This window comes from Chiloscyllium punctatum, chromosome 7 (genome assembly GCF_047496795.1).
Source record: "Chiloscyllium punctatum isolate Juve2018m chromosome 7, sChiPun1.3, whole genome shotgun sequence".
Lineage (NCBI taxonomy): Eukaryota > Metazoa > Chordata > Chondrichthyes > Orectolobiformes > Hemiscylliidae > Chiloscyllium > Chiloscyllium punctatum.
The window spans coordinates 53,420,002-53,442,018 of NC_092745.1; the positions used below are offsets into that span (position 1 = coordinate 53,420,002).

The window sequence follows — 22,017 nt, forward strand, 5'->3', positions numbered from 1 at the left end:
GTGGCAGGACTGCAGAGTTTAGGTCTCGCTTGTTGATTATGGCACTGCTTTGCCCTGCCTATCATTTGCTGCTTATGCTGTTTGACATGCAAATTTGGTAGCTTTATCAGGTTCATACCACATTTTAAGGAATGCTTGGTGACAGATCTGGCACATCCTCCTGTAGTTTTCATTAAACCAGGATTCCTCCATTGGATGATGATAATGGGAGGGTAGGGGTTTTGCCAGGCCTGAGGTTGCAAGTTGTGTCAGAGTACAATTCTGTTATTGCTGATGGATCACAGTGCCTTACAAATGTCAAGTTTTGGACAGTGCCTTACAAATGTGTTGGAAGATGATCTCATTTAGAACACTCTGTGTCACACAACACAATAAAGTATCCTCAATGGGAAGACAGGACTGCGGTTCCACAAGGATTGTTCATGTGGTCACATCTATCAACTGTTAGCATCAGTTGTAACTGCAATTGGCAAGTTATAGAGGATGGAGTCAACTATAATGTTCTCTATTGCTGGTTCTCTCAGACCCTGCCATAGCAGCTCTGTCCTTTGTGATTCATCGAGCTCGGTCAGTAGTGGTGCTATAAAGCTAATATTGAAGGTCATCTTGCCCTTTTTTCACCCTTAATACTTCCTCCAAGTGGTATCCAACATGGAGGACGACTGACTGACTCACCATCCGGGTGGGGGGGTGGGGGGGGGGCTGAGGCTGCAGTATGTGGTATTCAGCGGGTGATTTCCTTGGCCACTGTTGACTGGATGCTGTGACACTTCATGGTGATCTGTCATCAATGCTGAAGACACATAAGACCTTAAGATGAAGGAGGAGAACTAGGCTACACAGCCCACCAAGTCTGTTCCACCATTCAAAGAAGCCAGGACTGATCTGATAACCTTCAACTCTACTTTTCTGTCTTTTCCACAAAACCCTCAATTTCTTTACTGATAAAAAAAACTGCACATCTCAGCCTTGAATACATTTAATAACCCAGCCTCTATGATAAAGAATTACACAGAATCACCTCCCTCAAAATAAACTCCTCCTCATCTTTGTCTTACATGGGCAACCCTTGATTCTGAGATAATTCTCTGTGGTCCTAGACTTGCCCACAAGGGGAATTACCTTTCCACATCTACCCTGTTAAGTCCTTTAAGAATCTTGTATGTTTCAATGAGGTCATCTTTTATTTTTCTAAACAAGTAGAGGCCCAGACTACTCAACCTCTCTTCATAAGAATCTCTCTTCTTGGCCAGGATCAACCTACTGAGCCTTCTATGTACTGACATTAGAGTCATCTTTTCTTAGATATGGGGACATAAACTGTTCACAGTATTCTAGGTGGTCTGTCTCCTTTTTTTTAATTTCAAAGGGAATTTTGTCTTTCCTATTACGGACTGATCTTGAAGCCAACTCCCACTTGACTGGATCCTACTAATCCATCATCTCTCCTTCATGATCTTGCTACTCGTTGTGTGTAAATTCATAACTATTTTCAGAAATGTGCATTACATCAAGATGCTATAGCCACAAGAGCCAAATCACAGACAATGAAAACTAGGAGTAAATTGTTCCCAAATACGAAACTGGAATTGACAAAGGTAGCAAAAGGCAGACAGAACCTTTGAAAACAATTATGCTGATGCACAGCTTTGCTAGAAGTGTAGCACTTTAAGCACCATGTAAAAATCTACTGATTAATCAAATCTATACAATGGTCAAGGGCAGGATGAGTTTACAACTCGGCTATGCTGGTGCAGCAAAGCGCACAAACAAGACTAGGATTCGTTCATACTCCTCACTCCCTCATGGAATGCACCTAAAAAGTACATATTCACCAAGTTACTTTATTAGTCGTCCACCTGAATGTAATTCAGTTTATATGTGGAAAGTTATCAGCAAATCCTACACAATATCGCAACATTTACTGTTGCTTTGTGGGCATCATGAGCTCAATTATAATTAATAACCACTCAATAGTGAAAAAGGCAGACAATAAGACTTGCAAATTAGCATTATGTAAGATCTACACTAGCCCAGGCTACAGAGCTATAATTGTGTAGGGTATTAAAAACAAAAATCACAGAATATAGTGTTCATTTGTCAGTTTTGAGTGATATTATTGTTGAAATGATTCCAAAACTATTTAACTTTGCACAACAAAATCAAACCACCACCTGCAACAGGAAAAAAATTAATAATGCAATTTAAGAAGCAATAATTTTAAATTATTCATTTTCCATCTAGCAGTTTGATATCTCCTCACTGTGCCACTAGTTCCTGGAAAGGTCAGAAAGCTCAGCAATGAAGACAACTTTGAGAACTGCTTTAAATTTAAACTTAACTTTTGCTTATTCTTCCAATGATATGATATAGTTCAAATTCCAATGCAAGGATAAGGGTGAAAATTAAAACTATTTTGCACCTTTGCATATATTAGAAAGTTGAAAACAGTTCAGTGGATTGAAATTCAATTTTAAATTGTTTAGTTTTACAGCACAACAAGATCACTTGGTTCATCCAACTTACACTAGTTAAGCATTCTGTAATGACCTTCTGAATTAAAAACAATCTCGTCTCTCTATTAGTTATTTTGATAAAAGTAGTAACGAGATGCTGCGGAGTTAACAGAGGAAACAGATTCTGTTTATTTAAAAAAAACCTTAATAATTGTGAACTCTTACAGGTCGCAATAAGTTCATGAAAAGAATCACTCACTTCCTAACGAGAACCCCATTTCCCGGATCCTGTCATTAAAGAATCTCTCCTACACGCTCAATAAAGCCCAAACGCCAGGGATTACAATTTTAGCAATATGATAACTGTTCTACCCTAAAGCTCCACACGACAAGCAGTTAATGCTCAAACCTTAACATCTGCAAACTGTTTTGCCAAACTGACTCACTATCTGGACGGCACAGAGATCAGCATAACCAGTAAATTTTGCAAGCTTTGATTTTTTTTTGAAAAAAAAGCAGTTGCACGCTGATCAAGAAAAATTGACAAAGTAAACATTCAAAGTACCATCTCAGTTAACACTGAGATGTTTGAAAGAACAAAATCCTCAAATCAGGAAAGTCTGAATTGGCATCAAGACATGCCTGGAGAGAGAGAGAGAGAGAAAACGGATTGGCCACATACTGGAGAACTGATTACACCTCTGCAGAATAACAAAATAACAAACACATTTCGAGGTAATTTTAAGTCAGTTAAAAATATTGATCAATCCAACAGCTGCCCCCCCCCCCGGAGTGCACATGTCTCTGGATGATTTCAGGAGTGTTACTTGAGCAGCACCCACTGCTGGCAGGTGTCAAACTGAGCAGGGGGTGGGTGGCCAGTCCCACGGCGCACAGCAAGATCCCACAGGCACCTGCCGACCCCACACCTTTACCTGCCCACGAAGCTCTCCAGGACCGAGCTCTTGCCGGCGCTCTGGCCGCCCACCACCGCGATCTGGGGCAGGTCCAGGTTGCAGCTCTGGCCGATGGCGGAGAAGGCGTCCTGAAGGCGGTTCACCAGCGGGATCAGCTCCTCCATGCCGCGGTTCCCCATGGCGAGCGGGGGCCCGTGCCAAGGCCGCCTGACAGCGGCAGCAGAGAGGGTGCCCTGTCCTGTCCTGTCCTTGTCCCACTCCGTTCCCGCTCCCAATCCCCTTCCTCCCTGGTCTCAGTTTGTTTTCCCTCCGCTCTCGGGGCGACACCTAACGGTCCGAGTCCGCGCAGCCGCACTGCGCCCCATCGCTCAACAGGCAACAGCAGAAGTTGCGCGGGGATGGGAGAGGGCAAGACGGGAGCTAGGCACGAGCCTGAGAACTGGGCACGAGCCTGAGAACTGGGCACAGAGCCTGAGCTAGGCACGAGCCTGGGAGCTGGGCACGAGCCTGAGAGCTGGGCACAGAGCCCCGAATGCAGAGCACCTAGCTGGGCACGAGCCTGGGAGCTGGGCACAGAGCCTGAGCTGGGCACGAGCCTGAGAGCTGGGCACAGAGCCTGAGCTGGGCACGAGCCTGAGAGCTGGGCACGAGCCTGAGAGCTGGGCACAGAGCCCCGAATGCAGAGCATTGACCTGGGCACAGAGCCTGAGCTGGGCACGAGCCTGAGAGCTGGGCACGAGCCTGAGAGCTGGGCACAGAGCCCCGAATGCAGAGCATTGACCTGGGCACAGAGCCTGAGCTGGGCACGAGCCTGAGAGCTGGGCACAGAGCCCCGAGTGCAGAGCACCTAGCTGGGCACGAGCCTGAGAGCTGGGCACAGAGCCTGAGCTGGGAACGAGCCTGAGAGCTGGGCACAGAGCCCCGAATGCAGAGCACCTAGCTGGGCACGAGCCTGAGAGCTGGGCACGAGCCTGAGAGCTGGGCACAGAGCACCGAATGCAGAGCATTGACCTGGGCACAAGCCTGGGAGCTGGGCACAGAGCCTGAGCTGGGCACGAGCCTGAGAGCTGGGCACGGAGCCTCGAATGCAGAGCATTGACCTGGGCACAGAGCCTGAGCTGGGAACGAGCCTGAGAGCTGGGCACAGAGCCCCGAGTGCAGAGCACCTAGCTGGGCACGAGCATGAGTTGGGCACGAGCCTGAGAGTTGGGCACAGAGCCCCGAGTGCAGAGCACGGAGCTGGGCAAAGCCCGGGAGCTGGGCGCAGAACTCGTGTGCAGCGACCTGGAGCAGGGAACACAGAGCGCGAATGCACAGCTCAGGAGCAGGGCACATAGGCCGGGAGCAAGGCACAAAAGCAGGGCAGCGACTGCACGCACCGAGACCTCCAAGAGTATCTGTGCACACTGCAAAACACAGATAATTTGCCCATTCTAATTTATTCCTCACACTGTGGTCTCAAAGTACTTTTCACAATCCAAATTATTCTACGCACTGAAACCCACGTTATTGACATCTATGAACAATACTATTTTGAACGATAACCAACAACTGACCGTTTTTTAAAAATAAAGCTGCAATATTTGCGTTTCCATCTATCGTAGAAGTCAACAATTTCATGGGTTCTCAACATTTCGTTTGCATAATGCGTCAGTCGAGGTCATATTTGAATTATCCTTCACTTAATCCTCAATAAAGTTCCAGCATTTGAATGAAAGAGGCCAATCCATTACTGCTGGGATGGCCAAACCTGTTCCAAAGTAAATACGATCTCTTACTAACTTCATAAGACTGATTTTAAATTTTAAAAAATCTAATTAAAGACCAGTTAGTCTGACCTCAGTGGTGGGAAAGATGCTGGAGTCAATTGTAAAGGATGAAATTACGACACATCTGATAGCAGTAACAGGATAGGTCAGAGTCAGCATGGATTTATGAAGGGGAAATCATGCTTGACTAATCTTCTGGAATATTTTGAGGATGTAACTCTGAAGATGGACGAGGGAGATCCAGTGGATGTAGTGTACCTGGATTTTCAGAAAGCCTTTGATAAAGTCCCACATAGGAGGTTAGTGAGCAAAATTAGGGCGCATGGTATTGGGGGCAAAGTACTGACTTGGATTGAAAATTGGTTGGATGACAGGAAACAAAGAGTAGTGATAAACAGCTCCCTTTCAGAATGGCAGGTGGTGACCACTGGGGTACTGCAGGGATCAGTGCTGGGACCACAAGTTTTTACAATATATATTAATGATATAGAAGATGGTATTAATAGTAACATTAGCAAATTTGCTGATGATACTAAGTTGGATGGCAGGGTGAAATGTGAGGAGGATGTTAGGAGATTACAGGGTGACCCCACTTCCTCCAGACGTGTGTCACAACACATCTGAATAAGTGAATTAAAAATATCTATAAGAGGACTAGTACACCTTCAGTTTATGGGTTCTAAGGAACACATCCACCACACAGCCCTCCAAGAGAAATGTCCTTCCCATTCCAGGTGACTGACGATTTCTTTCAGATGTTTGCAGCATTTGGCTCTTATTTAAAGCAAAAACAGATCCATCTGACTCACTAATGCCTTGCAGGGAAGGAAATCTACCATGCTTACCTGGTTTGGTCGAGTGTGGTCAAGTCTTGAATTGTTTAATCAAGCCATTTGGTTCAAGGGACAATTGGTGATGGGCAACTTCCCATGAAAGACAAAATAAATCAATTTCTCTTAAATAAAAAAAATCATCCGTAGGCATGGAAACCCAAAATTAATGGGGTGGGCAATTCCCATATGTGTTTTCACATAAGAATCAGGAACTTTGCCAGAGGTATTTCTGGCCTGGATGTGACTTACTGCACTGACCCTGAAGAGCTTTCACTTCTGACATGCACTAGCTAGCTCGCATTTCTTGGAAACATTCCTGACCACATTCCTGTTGTTTGCACCAGAGCTGGCCTCCATTCACGCAAGTTGAATTTTGCATTCCCACTCTGCTGCATCTGGATACTGTGACAGAAGTGAATCCAGTTGCATTTTAAATTACATTTTTTTAAACTGTCTCAATTATGATCTTGTTTAGGAGAATTGGGAGGGTAAGCAGTTTTCAAATCAAGCATGAAACATTTTGAGGCACATTATGCAAAACTAGTCATGAGATATTTACTAGGTAGGGCTAGAAGAGGCAGTTAGGAGAAATGGAGGTTACCAGGGGCCGTTGGAGGTGGGTGAGAATGTGTTGGTGTTTATGTGCATGTAGAGCAGGTGGGTGAATGGGTGCGAGGGGGTTGTTAGAGAATCTAATATTCAACAACAGGACAGGATCTGTTAACTATCACACCTTTGGACTTGGCAGCTTGCATCCTCCGGAATAATGTCCCACCACCCTTCTTCCCTGCACCCAACTGGAGAGGTAAAACAGGATGTCTCAGACAGAGAGACTTGGGGAAGACCACCAAAAACAACTGCTGTTATGCCAAGCAGACAAAAAGGATTTTGTTTTTGCTTTAACCACTAAGCATAATGCTTTTTGGAGGGGGGGGCGCAGGGTACAGACTTTTCCCTTTGAGTTTTTGTGCATGCGTGCATGCAAACACAGTATTTGACAAGATGAGGTTTGTGCATATTTAAGGTCCACTCTCACCAGAGACTGCATACTCCTGGAAGTCAACACAATGATGCTCAAAACTGAGTAATAAGATTTTTTTTTTTAAAAAGGGCTGCTGGAAGAGATGGTGTAGAAGTTGTGAGAAACCTGGGACTTCACATAGAAAGCTATCTTTCTACTACAAGCACATTGATCCATTTGAATGGAGCATGGGGTTTCTGTTGTGTTAAGAAGTCAATGAGGAGTGCCTTTTGTGTAACGGAGTACATTGACTAAACATTAGTTAGTAGGCAACCAATGTTGAATTTAGTTTGTTTGCTGTTTGAAATACTCTGATGCACTTGTCATGAAGAAATTCACATCACTTTTTAAAAATCATTACTCTCTACAGGGATTGTCACACTAAGCCTAAACAACTGATTAGATTTCAAGGAGCAGGCCAATCCCAATTACTATTTTCTTTCCTTAGTAAAAGGGAAATGGAAAACTTTACGAAGAGGGATTGAAGCTAAGTTTGTATAAGATGTGATCTACAACAACCACCAATGTCTTTCATTTTAGTGATGTAGTGATTTTGTCCTCAGCCTTGATTAATCAACAGTTTAGTGAGACAGTCTTTCATACAGTTGGCAAAATGAAAGATTATTATATTCAACTAACTTAACAAGAAAAGGCACCAGTAAGGTACATTATTGTGGAAATAAGATCTTATACAGGCATATTAGCACTGCTGCCTCACAGCACCAGGGTCCCAAGGTTTGATTCCAGCCTCAGGCAACTGTCTGTGTGGTGTTTGCACGTTCTCCCAGTGTCTGCGTGGGTTTCCTCCGGGTGCTCTAGTTTCCTCCCACAGTCCAAAGATGTGCAGGGCAGATGAATTGGCCATGCTAAATTGCTCACAGTGTTAGGTGCATTAGTCAGAGGGAAAATGGGTCTGGGTGGGTTACTCTTCAGAGGGTCGGTGTGGACTGGTTGGGCCAAAGGGCCTGTTTCCACACTATAGGGAATCTAATCTAATCTAATCTAATCTAATCTAAAAATATCACCCACAGCCAATTCCACACATTCCCATGCATCTCAAAGATTCATTCAACACTGAGTCAACCTATTATATCACAGAAAAGATTTCATTACATGAACAAAAACTCAATTTTAAACAATCCTCTCATTAGCATTAGAATGCTTACATGAATGCTTATAAACTGCTACACAAGAAGGAAATAATAGGCTTCTGCACAAATTGCATAATTTTCACAGTGACAAGTACAGGGAACAAAATAAATGAAAAATCAGTTCCTCCTAAAACAAACATTGGCACTTCTGGTGCAACTGGATAAATTTAGACATGTCCTATTTCGAAAGAGAATAAATTTAACTGAAAATCCTTGAGACTATTGAAATGAACTTACAATACTGAATTAAGACAAAAGCAAATTACATATTTAACAAGTTTTGTGAATTGTACAATGGATTGAGAAAATAACTATTGAGCCCATTACCACACTGATGTGGTGTATCAGGGATACATTAATTTGTTACATAATACAATGACAGTAAATAAAAAGGTTGAAAAAAATTTGATAAATTAGGCAATTGAGCTAATTTCATTTCGTATTTTAAACATACAAAAATATTTATAGACCAGTCTTAAAATATGATTTATTTTGTGATAACCACTTGGAGTCAATTGTAATGCACTAACTGTCAAGAGAACAGAGATCAGATCACTTTGGGCCAATGAGGCAAGAAGAGGCAGACGGAATTTAATTTAGATAAATGTGAGGTGCTGCATTTTGGAAAAGGGAAATCAGGACAGAACTTAATGGAAAGGTCCTGGGGCATGTTGATGAACAAAGAGACCTTGGAGTGCAGGTTCATAGTTCCTTGAAATGGAGTCACAGGTAGACAGGATAGTGAAGGCGGCTTTGGTAAACTTGTCTTTATTGGTCAAAGTACTGAGTATAGGAGTTGAGAGGTCATGTTGTGACTGTTCAGGACATTGGTTAGGCCAATTTTGGAATACTGCATGCAATCCTGGTCTCCCTGCTACAGGAAGGATGTTGTGAAACTTGAAAGGGTTCAGAAAATAGTTACAAGGATGTCGCCAGGATTCGAGGGTTTGAGGTGTAGGGATAGGCTGGGGCTATTTTCCCAGGAGTGTCAGAAGCTGAGGGGTAACCTTAGAGACATTTATAAAATCATGAGGGGCATGAAAAATTTGAATAGAACAGGTCTTTTCCCTGGGTTGGGGGGAATCCAAAACTAGAGGCCATAGGTTGGAGGTGACAGGTGAAAGATTTAACAAGGGACCTAAGGGGCAACTTTTTCATGCAGAGGGTGATGCATGTCTGAAACAATAATAACAACATTTAAAAGGCATGTGGATGGGTATATGAATAGGAAGGGTTTAGAGGGTATGGGCCATGTGCTGGCACATGGGACCAGATTAATTTAGGATATCTATTCAGCATGGGGGAGGGTCTGTTTCCGTGCTGTACATCTATATGCCTCGGCATTGAATATGGACTTCGTGACCTGAAAGGCTCAGTGTGTACATGGCACCACTTGAGAAAGCCCCTATGGTAGTTAAATAAAACGTATCCAAGTAATCATTTAATATATGATACGAAAGGAATTCTGGAAGAGAACCTTTCTTCTTAATTGGATTAGAGACTTTCACATATCTTCATATATACCTGAAATAATATGATAAGGCACACCATTTTGTTTCGATCAGAACTTAATGAACATTGAAGAGATATATCCATATTCTTATTGAATGGCAATAAGTGTCACTGCAAGTAGTAAACCGAAATATCATACACACTAGTTCAGGAATGTAGGAATCTTCACACAATTCTAACTGTCTTCAACATTTCCTCAAGATTATATGTTGGATCCCAATGTCTGCCAGGTTTCTTCAGAGTATTTTCCAGTTTCTGACCTGCCTCAAGAAGCTCTTTTGATCCAACTTTATGTTCCATGGTCAACTGGCAGTACAAAATTTCATTTACCTCACCCTCAATTTTCTGGAGGTAAACAAGAGGAAATACTCCTTTGATTGCTGCCATAACCTTCTCTTTCAGACTATGGTCCCTGCACACCAGATTCAGAATGAAGAGTCCTGCAACATTGAGAATGAAAGCACATTAAACAATAAAGATATGCATTATATGCAAATTCACTGTTCTCAAATTAGTTACGGTAACACATTGAGGTTCATATTGAAAGGAGGACACTATTTCAAGTTTGATACAGCACATACTGTCAAGAAAATAATGTAAAACATAGGATAGATGCAAAATAAAAATTTCCCTCACTTCGTGTGTGTGTCTTTTAAAGATCATTTTAACCGGTCATGTTTGTGGCACATAGGAGCTCATGAATAACAATGTGATCCAAGGCAAAAATGTCTGTATTAAACATGTGGCTTAAGGAGATTTGGCACAATTTTACTCACCTGCAGATGGCGCTGCAGATTCTGCTACACATCAGGAAAGAGAAAAGTTATCTGGATATTTTGAACCAAGATGCATTGAAAGATTGCTGACTTCTTAAATGCAAGTTATCTAATGGTCATTGTCCATGCTATTTACACAATTGTTTGATCAAGTAGTCAGTGGAATGTCGAGTTAGACAAGCTGGAGGCAGGGACCTGTGTATGAATGGAGATTTAGCCAGCAACAAGTAGCTGATTGGTCTGTGAAATGATGACCAGCTTTTATTAATGAACATCGTCCATCTGTCAACAACCATGTGATCGGCTCTCAGGTAGCTGAATAGCTTGTGGATGCTAATGTTTGGGAGAAGCCAAAGGATCTGGATGTAAGTTTGCTCTTTCCTAAGCTGGAAGTTTCACTTTCAGATGTTTGATCACCATACTAGGTATCATCATCAGTGAGCCTCCGGTGAAGTGCTGTTGTTTTATCCCGCTTTCTATTTATGTGTCTTGGTTTCTTAAGGTGGGTGATATAATTTTCTGGTTCTTTTTCTCAGAGGATGGTAGATGCGGTCCCAATTGATGTGTTTATTGATTGCGTTCTAGTTAGAATGCCATGTTTCTAAGAATTCCCGTGCGTGTCCTGGTTTAGCTTGTCCTAGGATGGATGTGTTGTCCCAGTCAAAGTAGTGTCCTTCTTTGTCGGTATATAAGGATATTAGTGATCACGGGACATGTTTTTTTTGTGGCTAGTTGATGTTCATGTATCCTGGTGACTATACAGCATATTTAAGAAAAACTGATACCCAAAAAACACAGTCTGCCAATTTCCAAACAACAAACTCAAACAAGCTGGCATAATGTGCGTAGAACTCTAGGCACATGACCTTACATCAAAGATATCTCGGAAATGATTTCCAGACTACTCAGACCTCTTGGCATCATGATAGCCCACAAACCTACCAACACACTTAAATAGAAGCCAATGAATCTAAAAGACCCTATACAAACAGCAAAACAAACATGTCATTTACAAACTACCAAATAACAAAACACTGTATCAGACAAACAGGTAGAAAACTAGTCACCAGAATACATGAATATCAACTACCAACAAAAAGACATGACCCACTGTCACTAGTATTCTTGCACACACGAAGGAGGACACCACTTTGACTGGGACAACACATCCATCCTAGGACAAGCTAAACAGAGACACGCATAGGAATTCCTAGAAGCATGGCATTCTAACCAGAACTCAATCAATAAACATGTCGTTTTGGACCCTATCTACCACCCTCTGAGAAAAAGAACCAGAAACGATATCACCCACCCTAAGAAACCAAGACCCATAAATAGAAAGTGGGGACATAACACCAGCGCTTTCTGGACGGTACGGAGGCACAGTGGTTAGCACTGCTGCCTCACAGCGCCACAGACCTGGGTTCAATTCCCACCTCAGGCGACTGTGTGTGGAGCTTGCACATTGTCTGCGTGGATTTCCTCTGGGTGCTCCGGTTTCCTCCCACAACCCAAAAATGTGCAGGTTAAGTGGATTGGCCATGCTAAATTGCCCGTAGTGTTAGATGAAGGGGTAAATGTAGGAGAATAGGTATGGGTGGGTTACGCTTTGGTGGATCGGTGTGGATTTGTTGGGCCGAAGGGCCTGTTTCCACACAATAAGTAATCTAATCATTTACACCCATGTTTTGTAGTCAGAGATGACAGACCCCTCAAAGACAGAACAATCTCTCAACTGTTTCTGAACAGCAGTTTAAATTGGCCTCGTATTAAGAGAGATCTCAAGGCTTTGAACAGAATGATATCAACAAACAGATAAGCAGTAACATTCAAGCATTCCTGTGGACAACACACCAGGAAGTTAAAAGCACTGATTATACTTTAAGAAAATTTTGAAGTAAACACAATAAATGACTTTGATTGGATTGAGATAGAAATGAAATGGCACAAATATATTTACAGATTTTAAAACGTTTTTGAACTCTTTTCAGCTTAATAGGGGTAAATGAAGGTACAGTTACAGCATTTAAAGGACTTCTGTATAGGTACGTGAATAGCAAAGGTTTAGAGGGATATGGGCCAAATGCAGACAAGTGGGACTAGTTTTGTTTGAGAAACATGGTCGGCATGGACAAGTTGGACCGAAGGGTTGTGTTTCCGTGCTATAGAACTCCAAGTTCTTTTTGGAAAATCTCCCAAGCTGATCCTTACAGTACACTCCATATTCCTTAACTGACCAAACAAAATATAGTTTCTTCAAATTACCTTGTGGAAAGGTAATGACTTCCTTGCCTGCAGATAATGTTATTATGGGGTACCAAAAAGGGAGAAAGAGATTGGAAGGTTGGATTTGGGACAGACCAATGGAAAAATGGCTTTGAAATATAGTCATTGCTGCTCTGTAGGCAAGATCTTAAAAGTAGCAATTAAATAAACAGGCAGATAATGTTTAATTCATACTGTTTCGTGTGGCAGTTGTTAGCCAGACACACTTGCTTTTCTTTGTTTAATACCAAGGATTTTGTACATTTAGCTATAGCATTTAAATGTCTCAGCCTCACGGAAAAATCCACACTTCAGTCAGTGCAGACCTTCTTCAGTTGTACGCAAGTGTCAGTCACATCCAGAAATGGGACTTGAACACACACGATCTGCTGATTCAGAGCTAATTGCGTTCCTCCGAGACAAAATTGGTTCAAGCAAACACAACATTTTTGACTTGCTGTGTAAAAACCTGAGATGTTCTGAGAGGACATAGAAACATAGAAAATAGGGGCAGGAGTAGGCCATTCGGCCCATCAAAACTCCACCACCATTCCACATGATTGTGGCTGATCATGCGATCTCAGTTTCCCACTCCCGCTTTCTCCCCATGCCCCTTGACCTGTTTAGCTGCAACAGCCATATCCAGCTCCCTCTTGAACACCTCTAATGAACTGACCCCAACTGCTTCTTGTGGGAGAGAATTCTACAGGTTCATAACTCTAGGTGAAGAAATTCTTCCTCATCTCAATCCTGAATGGCCTACCCCTTGTTCTTACACTGTGATCCCCCTAGTTCTGGATTTACCTAACATTGGAAACATTCTTCCTGTATCCAGTTAAAAAATCACACAATACCAGTTTGTAGTCTAACAGGTTTAATTGAAAGCACTAGCTTTTGGAGTGCTGCTCCTTCATCAGGTGATTGTGGAGGACACAATTGTAAGACACAGAATTTATAGCAAAAATTTACAGTGTGATGTAACTGAAATTACACATTGAAAAATACCTTGATTGACTCAACAGACAATGTATAATTTCAGTTACATCACACTAAATTTTTGCTATAAATTCTGTGCCTTACAATTGTGCCCTCCACAACCACCTGATGAAGGAGCGGTGCTCCGAAAGCTAGTGCTTCCAATTAAACCTGTTGGACTATAACCTGGTGTTGTGTGATTTTTAACTTTGTACACCCCAGTCCAACACCAGCATCTCCAAATCATTCCTGTATCCAACCTGTCTAGTCCCATCAGGATTCTCATATACGTTTCTGAGATGTCCCCTCATCCTTCTTAATTCCATCCTAATAAGCAAAGCAAGGGAAACAGCAAAAAGTTGCCCTGCTCCTTTGAAACCAAGCAACAAAACCTCGCACTTGTACAGGAGGTTTGTGAATAAATTGTTATAGAAAGGCTACTGAGATTAAATTTTGGTGTGCTCTGCATTACTTGTTTTCTATAATTTTGTTTAAGTACTTTAATAGGAAGTGGACATCAGTGGCAAGGCCCATTCTTTTGGTTCATTCCCTAATTGTCCTTGAATTAGTGGCTTTCTTGGCCATTTCCTGGGGACGTTAAGGGTGAATAACATTGCTATGGCTCTGGCAACACATGTAGACTAGCAAAGGATGGCAGATTTCATGTCGTAAAGGACATTATCGAACTGGATATGCGTTTACAACAATGAATGATAGTTGCGCTGGTCACCATTACTTTCATATTCCAGATTCCAGAATTGATTTTAAATTCCATCAGCTGGGATGGGAACTCGTGTCCACAAATCATTAGTCTGTATTATCTTTGTAGCAACTGCCACGGTTATCCCCCACACAAATTTATGTGATGTACCTGCCAGACATTGCAAACCTGTGCGGTAAAAACAATGACTGCAGATGCTGGAAACCAGATTCTGGATTAGTGGTGCTGGAAGAGCACAGCAGTTCAGGCAGCATCCAAGGAGCAGTAAAATCAACATTTTGGGCAAAAGCCCTTCATCAGGTATCCTGATGAAGGGCTTTTGCCCGAAACGTCGATTTTACTGCTCCTCAGATGCTGCCTGAACTGCTGTGCTCTTCCAGCACCACTAATCCAGAAAATTGCAAACCTGTGCATCAATCAATAAAGTTACTTGAAAGTATAGATCAATCACCTTGGTGTGCTAGAAGGTTTCGTACTTTCTGTAGAAATGCATCCTCTACAAATGCTAGAGGAGGACAGCTCATTCCCAGAGTGTTGTCTTTGCTATCGACATCAAACATAATAACATCATAGGAGACCTTCCCTGTGGCAACAAAATAAAAATGTTTTGATTTCAGTCACTTTTCTTTTGTATGGATTTGTTAGCAGTGGCTGCAGGATTGGGATTAATAGAAAACAGTAAGTACACAAACATGTCAGAAAAATCACGACTTCTGGCTTTAATTCAAAGTTCCCAAAGTTTAAATAGACATTATAGTAATACCAGTAACAATTACATTAAAGAGATCAAATGCCAGTGCAAATTACTGTGAATGACAACTTCGAAAGTTGAAGCGGCAGGTTGTGTTGAAGCGGCACGGAGGCACAGTGGTTAGCACTGTTGCCTTACAGTGCCAGTGACCCGGGTTCAATTCCCACCTCGGGCAACTGTCTGTGTGGAGTTTGCATATTCTCCCAGTGTCTGCGTGGGTTTCCTCCGGGTGCTCCGGTTTCCTCCCAGTCACAAAGATGTGCAGGTGAATTGTTGCTCTTCGGAGGGTCAGTGTGGACTTGTTGGGCTGAAGGGCCTGTTTCCACACTAAGTAATTTAACCTTGGGCGGCATGGAGGCACAGTAGTTAGCACTGTTGCCTCACAGCACCAGAGACCCGGGTTCAATTCCCACCTCAGGCGACTGACTAGTGTGGAGTTTGCACATTCTCCTTGTGTCTGCGTGGGTTTCCTCCGGGTGCTCCGGTTTCCTCCCACAGTCCAAAAAAAAAATGTGCAGGTTGGGTGAATTGTCCATGCTAAATTGCTCATAGTGTTAGGTGCAGGGGTAAATGTAGGGGAATGGGTCTGGCTGGGTGCGCTTCGGCGGGTCGGTGTGGACTTGTTGGGCTGAAGGGCCTGTTTCCACACTGTAGACAATGTAATCTAATCTAACACAGGGAAAATCCAACAGACTAAAACATTAACCCCCCAACTCAACTGATTTAACCATTTGTGGGTTATTTCTTGAGTATATTTTTGGTCCTGAACCATTAAGCACAGGAAGGAAAAACTACTACAATTACTCACATTTTCTATGAGTGAAAACAAAAGATGGTACTAAGCTAGCCATGCCCTAGCTTCATTATTGCAGTAGACAGGAGAAAATTATGATTGGTGCAGCAGACTGTGGATTAAATCATAGGGAGAGCAATAGGATTTGGAGGTCAGAAACCGGCTATTGTTTCCATCCCATCATGTAGAAAAATATAACAAAACATAAAATGAAAGGAATAGTTTGAACATAGGACATTTAGTTAAATCAGTAGATTCTGTACACAGTGGTAAATGAGGCAACTTCAAAGGATAGTGCAACAGTTTTGCTTGACATTGAAATGTGGGTGAAGATATTGTGACACACCCTGCTCCTTGCAAATATCTTTCATCTGTGTTAAAATTGACACAAGCGTATGAAATAGGGGAAGTAGATCATTCAGCTTCTTGAGCCTGCTCTGCCATTCCTTCAGATCATCGCTCCAAATTTCACATTACCATCTATCCCAGTAACCAGTAATTCCCCACCTAACTACAATCTATTCATCTCGGTCTTAAAAATATTTAGTGACCTTGCTTGCACTGCCTTCTGGGACAGGGAGTTACCCTGTCACACAAACCTCAGGTTTAAAAAAATTCTCCTCACCCTATCCTGAAGGGGTTCCACATAATTTTTAAACAGTGCACTGACTTTTGGGCTGACCCAGAAAATGAAATATACATTACATGTCCAGCTTATTAAAAACATTCAGAACTTGTACACTCTTCCAAAAAAGCCCAGCTTCTCCAACCTTCACTCATAAAGACAACCAACTCAGTCTAGGTATCAATCCAGTCAACTCCCTCTGCACTGCTTCCAAACATTTAGATCCTTCCTTAAAAGGCGACCAAAATTGCACACAGCATTCGAGCTGTGATTTCACCAAAGCCCTGCAAATTGAAGCATAACAACCTTAATTTTTATGTTCCATTCCCCTTGCAATAAAAGATAACATTTCATTCGCCATTTTGATTACACGCTGTACCTGAATACTAACTATGTTTTGTTCAAGTAATACTTTGCATATCAATCTGCCTGCCATGTGAACAACTTCACATTATACTTTGCCTGCTAGATATCTGCCCACTCAATCAGCCTTTGTCCATTGGCAACCTCCTTTTGTCTTCCTCACAATATACTTTCCTATTTATCTAGTGGTCTGCAAATTTAGCTACCATGCATTTGTTCCCTTCATCTAAGTAATTGATGTAATGTGTAAAATGAGGAGACCCAGCACAGATCCCTGTAGGACTTCAAGAATCACATTCTGCCAATCAGACAAAGACCCATTTATGCATAGTATTTTCTGACAGCCAGCCAATCTTCTATCCATACTATTATCCCTACATCATGAGCTTTTACTTTCTGTAATAACTTTTGATGTCGCACTCTATCAAATGCCAATGGAAATCCCAGTACAATATGCTCAAAGGCTCCAGTTTATCCGCAGCGCATATTACTCCTTCAAAGAAATCCAATAAATCAGTTGGACATGATTTCCCTTTTGAGAAAACCATGCTCACTCTTCCCAAATACATTTCTCTAAGTACACAGCTATAATTTCACTAATGATGGATCTTAACCCCTTCGCTATGGCAGATGTCCAGCTAACTGGCTTGCAGTTTCTTGTTTTCTGCCTCCTTCCATTCCTGAATAAAAGGGTTATATTCCAGTCCGATGGAACCTTCTTAGATTCCAAAGAGATTGTTTCACCCTTCTGAGTGTGTGTAGGATCAATAATCTCATTGTAAGGGGTTAAGAGAGGAGGAGAATCTTGTTCTCTAATAGGGTAATGAATCTGTTTGGAATTTGTTTACTGCAGAGGGCTGAAGTATTTTCTAATCTTTATAGGTGTCAAGGGTTTATGAGGAAAAGGCAGGAAAGTGGAGTTGAGATTTAACAGAATCACACTGAATGGTAGAGCAGACTTGATGGGCTGAATGGCTGACTGCTGCTCCTGCACTTTACGGCTTTCCCTGAACCTGGGAAATTTGTAAAGTTAACACCAATGCACTCACTACCTCTTGAGCAAACTCTTTTAAGATCCTAGGATGAAGTCCATTTAGACCCGGAGACTGCATTACCTGCCCAGTCATTCTCCAAAACAAAAAGAACTTCAAAATAAAAGAAAAATGACATGGACTTTTAAAAAAAAACTGAATGAATCACACTGCAAGTGGAGTAACACTGAACAAAATAAAATGGATTCCAAAAACCGAGCAAGTAAAAAATTATTCTGTTCCTAGGAAGCTTTCCCTGGCCAGTTTATAAGGTTGACACATGGGCTCAGAGACAAATGGTAAACACTGAGACAAATGTCCCATGATGGTTTATGTCAAGCATTGGTGAAAATTAGGAAGCACGCAAGGAATTCAGTAAATGCCTTCAGCAATTGATTCAACTCTAGGATCTCAGGTATAATAAAAGAGGAGAAATTGCTTTATTCAGAGGGTGGTGAATCTTTGGAATTCTTTGAAGGGGGCTATGGAGGCGTTCAATTCTTGAGCAGGTTCAAGACAGAAATCGATAGGTTACAGGAGACAGGTAGCATGAGGGATATGGAGACAGTACAGGAAAATGGCATTGAGAAGATCAGCCATTATCTAGAAAGGCTGGGCAGACTCAAATGGTTGAATGCCCCACTTCTTGATTTGACGGTCCTATATAAAAAAAACTTGATGTGATTTGGATTAAGGACGCCATGTCAATTTCTAGCATGTAAATTCTTGCTAGTCATTAAAGTATATGAGTGTGCGTGTGTGCTGTTTCTAAAAATGACTACCGAACAAGTTTGGACTATTGCCCACACATTAGTATGGAAGAGAGGGGGAGTAAGATTAATTGGAAAAGTACAATGCATTGCAGTACAAATGCTGACCTGCTGGTAGGATTTCTTACCGCTGTCTGCAATATGAATATAGTTCAGGCCATCTGCCAGAATCACCTTCATTCGATCATCTTGAGAAAACTCAAACCACGTGGTTGCCACCTCCAACATCATGGGGTCAATTTCAACAGTGTCGACAGCTGATTGGGAGAAATAGTCATGGATAAATGATGGAAGGCTGCCACCACCAAGGCCAACCAGGAGCAGAGAAAAGGGAGTGTCTAAAGGGAATACAAAACAAAAATAAGCAAAGTTGGTCACCCGAACACCTGCCTCAACATCTATTCAAAAGATCAGGAGTGACAAACTCAGAATGCTGCTGAATCACTTCTTTGTGAAGATCTACAAAAAAAAAGCGCTAAATGAATTTTAATTATATTATTTAATGCATCAGCAGTCACGTTCAGGGATAAAACACCCAGCTTATATCTCAGGATATTTCAATAATTGAATTATACATTAGCAACTGCATGCAACAATTGCTCAACCGTGCAGTTTGAGGGGGAGAAACTCGAATCAGATGTAACAGTATCACGGTGGAGTACAAGTTAACTACAAAAACACGAGAGAGGAGGCGGCTGGAGCTTTTTGGAAGGTGAGCCTAGCAGGGGAGACGATGAAGCAAAATGGCAGGAGTGGCTGGGAGTAATTTGGGAGACACAGCTAAAGCTCATCCCAAGGAAGAAGAAACATAGCAAGGGGAGAACAAGGCAACCGTGGTTGAGAAGAGAAATCAGGGACAGCTTAAAAGCAAAAGAAAAAGCAGACAGTCTCGTGAAGGTTAGTGGGAAGCAAGAGGATTGGAAAGCCTTTAAAAACTGGAAGGAGATTAAATATGAGGCTAAGTTAGCTCGTAATATAAAAGAAGATTTCAAGAGTTTTCATTGCTATATCAAAAAGTAAGAAAGAGACATTTGTCAGTTGGAAAATGAAGCCGGAGAATAAAATAAAAACGATGGAGGCACTTTGCCTCAGTCTTTATGGTGGAAGACACCAATAACTCACCAGAACTTCAAGAAAATCAGGATTCAGAGGTGAGTGCAGTGGCCATCACTAAGAATGTGGTAGGGAAGCAGAAAGATGTGAAGACTGATAAATTCACATTATATATTAACCATGTGGAAGAAGGAATTGAGAGCTTTGCTGCTCAGTTTGCAGATGACACAAAGACAGGTGTTGAGGAAGTGGGGAGGCTGCAGAAGGATTTCGACAAGCGAGGAGGGTGGGCAAAGAAATGGCAGTTGGAATACAGTGTGGGAAAGTGTGAAGCTAAGCACTTTTTTTTTATTAGGATGAATAAAGGCCCAGACTATTTTCCAAATGGGGAAAGGCTTCGAAATTCTGAAGCACAAAAGAACTTAAGAGTCGTAGTTCAGAATTCTTTTAAACGTGCAGGTTCAGTTGGCAGTTAGGAAGTCAAACACATTTGGAGTGTTCATTTAAAGAGTGCTAGAATGCAAGAGCAGAGGTGTACTACTGAGACTGTACAAGGTTTAGTTAGATTGCATTTGGAATATCGTGTGCCGTTTTGGGCTCTATGGCTAAGGAAGGACATGTTGACCTTGGACAGGATCCAGAGGAAGTACACATGAATGATGAGGAGAACGAAGGGCTTGTCATACGAGGAGCAGCTGAGGACTCTGGGTCTGTACTCTGTAGAGTTTAGAAGGATGATGGGGAATCTCATTGAATCATACAGAATACAGAAAGACAAAGGCCTGGATAGAGACCACTTGCTGAGAGAACGTTTCCACTAGAAGGAGAGACTAGGATCTGACAGCACAGCCTCAAAGTGAAGGGACGACTTTTTAGAACTGGGATGAGGATGAATTTCTTCAGCCAGAGGAAGCTGAATCTGAGGAACACATCGCCGCTGATGGCTCTAGAGGCCAAGTTATTGAGGGTATTTAAGGCAGAGATAGATAGGTTTTTGATTAGCAAGGGGATTAAAGGTTACAGGGAAAACAAGATTGAGAAACATGCCAACCACTGTCAAATGGCAAAGCAGATATGACGGGCCACATGGCCTAAGTCTGCTCCTATAACATATGATCTTATAGTCTAAATTGCTACCACTCATTCAGCCTTCCACAATCTGCCAACAAAACTTTTATCAAAATCTATGGAATGTCACCAAAATGGAAATTGTACTTTGAAGAATAAAATGCACAATGTATGCATGCTGGGTATCGCTTAAGCGCGTGCATTCAGATGATCAAAATGGCTTCTCGCAGAAATGAAATAGGAAAAATAATGAGTCAGAATTAGGATGGAATAGTCAAAATACTGGAAGCAATATAAGTAAGAATTTTTCTTTCCCCGTAGGAGAAGTAAGAGAGAGAGGGATGGGGCCTACAAAAGAAATTTTGGGAAATTGAAAGCTTTGTTACAAAGTGATCAGACAAAGTGCACAAAATGGCAGAGAAACGGAGCATGGCATATGTGTGATATGAAAATGCAACACAGAATGGACCGACCAAGACGTGTGTGGATGTAAACACCATCTTATTATGGAATAGGTGCATGCAGTATAGATAAGGTGAATTTTATAGAGAATTAAGATTGAAGGTAAACAGCAGAATGCACATCAGGTCGTTCTGCTATTACACAACCGTTGTGTTCCTCTGCAACCTCGTGCTATAGAAAACCACAGGAGAAGATCACTAATAGAAAATCGCTGAAACCGTCCAGCAGAAAGTTTGCATTATTCAAACAACATCCACAATTCATCAATCGTGTTACAGCCAATTTGTGTGGATGAAATGTGCATTACAACCTGTATAACAAGTCTCAAGAATGTGAACATTGTTCAAGTCATAGCAATTTTCTTGACTGATGTCCAATGCTGCTGAATTCCATATGCAAGCACCTTTATCACTGGGGCATTGTAGCTGCACTACATACAGAATATATTATAATATCCCACCATGGTCAGAGTCATAGAGATGTACAGCACAGAAACAGACCCTCAGTCCAACCTACCCATGCTGACCAGATAGCCTAAATTAATCAAGTCCCATTTGCCAGGCAGCATGGTGGCTCAGTGGTTCGCACTGCTGCCTCACAGCACCAGGGTTCCAGGTTCGATTCCAGCCTTGGGCGACTGTCTGTGTGGAGTTTGCACATTCTCCCCATGTTCTACATGGGTTTCCTCCCACAGTCCAAAGATGT

At 42.1% G+C, this 22,017-nt stretch overlaps 2 protein-coding genes across 10 annotated transcripts in view; both read right to left on the bottom strand.

The window, feature by feature from the left end:
• The window catches only part of dnm3a (dynamin 3a), a 203,744-nt gene extending 200,012 nt beyond the window's left edge, over window positions 1-3,732 (bottom strand). For all 7 annotated transcript variants that reach the window (XM_072573547.1, XM_072573548.1, XM_072573545.1 and 4 more), the window contains exon 1: window positions 3,392-3,732. In XM_072573547.1, the coding sequence (XP_072429648.1) occupies window positions 3,392-3,552 (161 nt within the window). In that variant the 5' untranslated portion in view covers window positions 3,553-3,732. The remainder of the gene's footprint in view (window positions 1-3,391) is intronic.
• Window positions 3,733-8,142: 4,410 nt separating this feature from the next.
• mettl13 (methyltransferase 13, eEF1A lysine and N-terminal methyltransferase) overlaps window positions 8,143-22,017 on the bottom strand; it is a 34,656-nt gene continuing 20,781 nt past the window's right edge. For all 3 annotated transcript variants that reach the window (XM_072573552.1, XM_072573550.1, XM_072573551.1), the window contains exons 7-9: window positions 18,858-19,067; window positions 14,848-14,979; window positions 8,143-10,099 (exon numbers count right to left, since the gene is read on the bottom strand). In XM_072573552.1, the coding sequence (XP_072429653.1) occupies window positions 9,825-10,099; window positions 14,848-14,979; window positions 18,858-19,067 (617 nt within the window). In that variant the 3' untranslated portion in view covers window positions 8,143-9,824. The remainder of the gene's footprint in view (window positions 10,100-14,847; window positions 14,980-18,857; window positions 19,068-22,017) is intronic.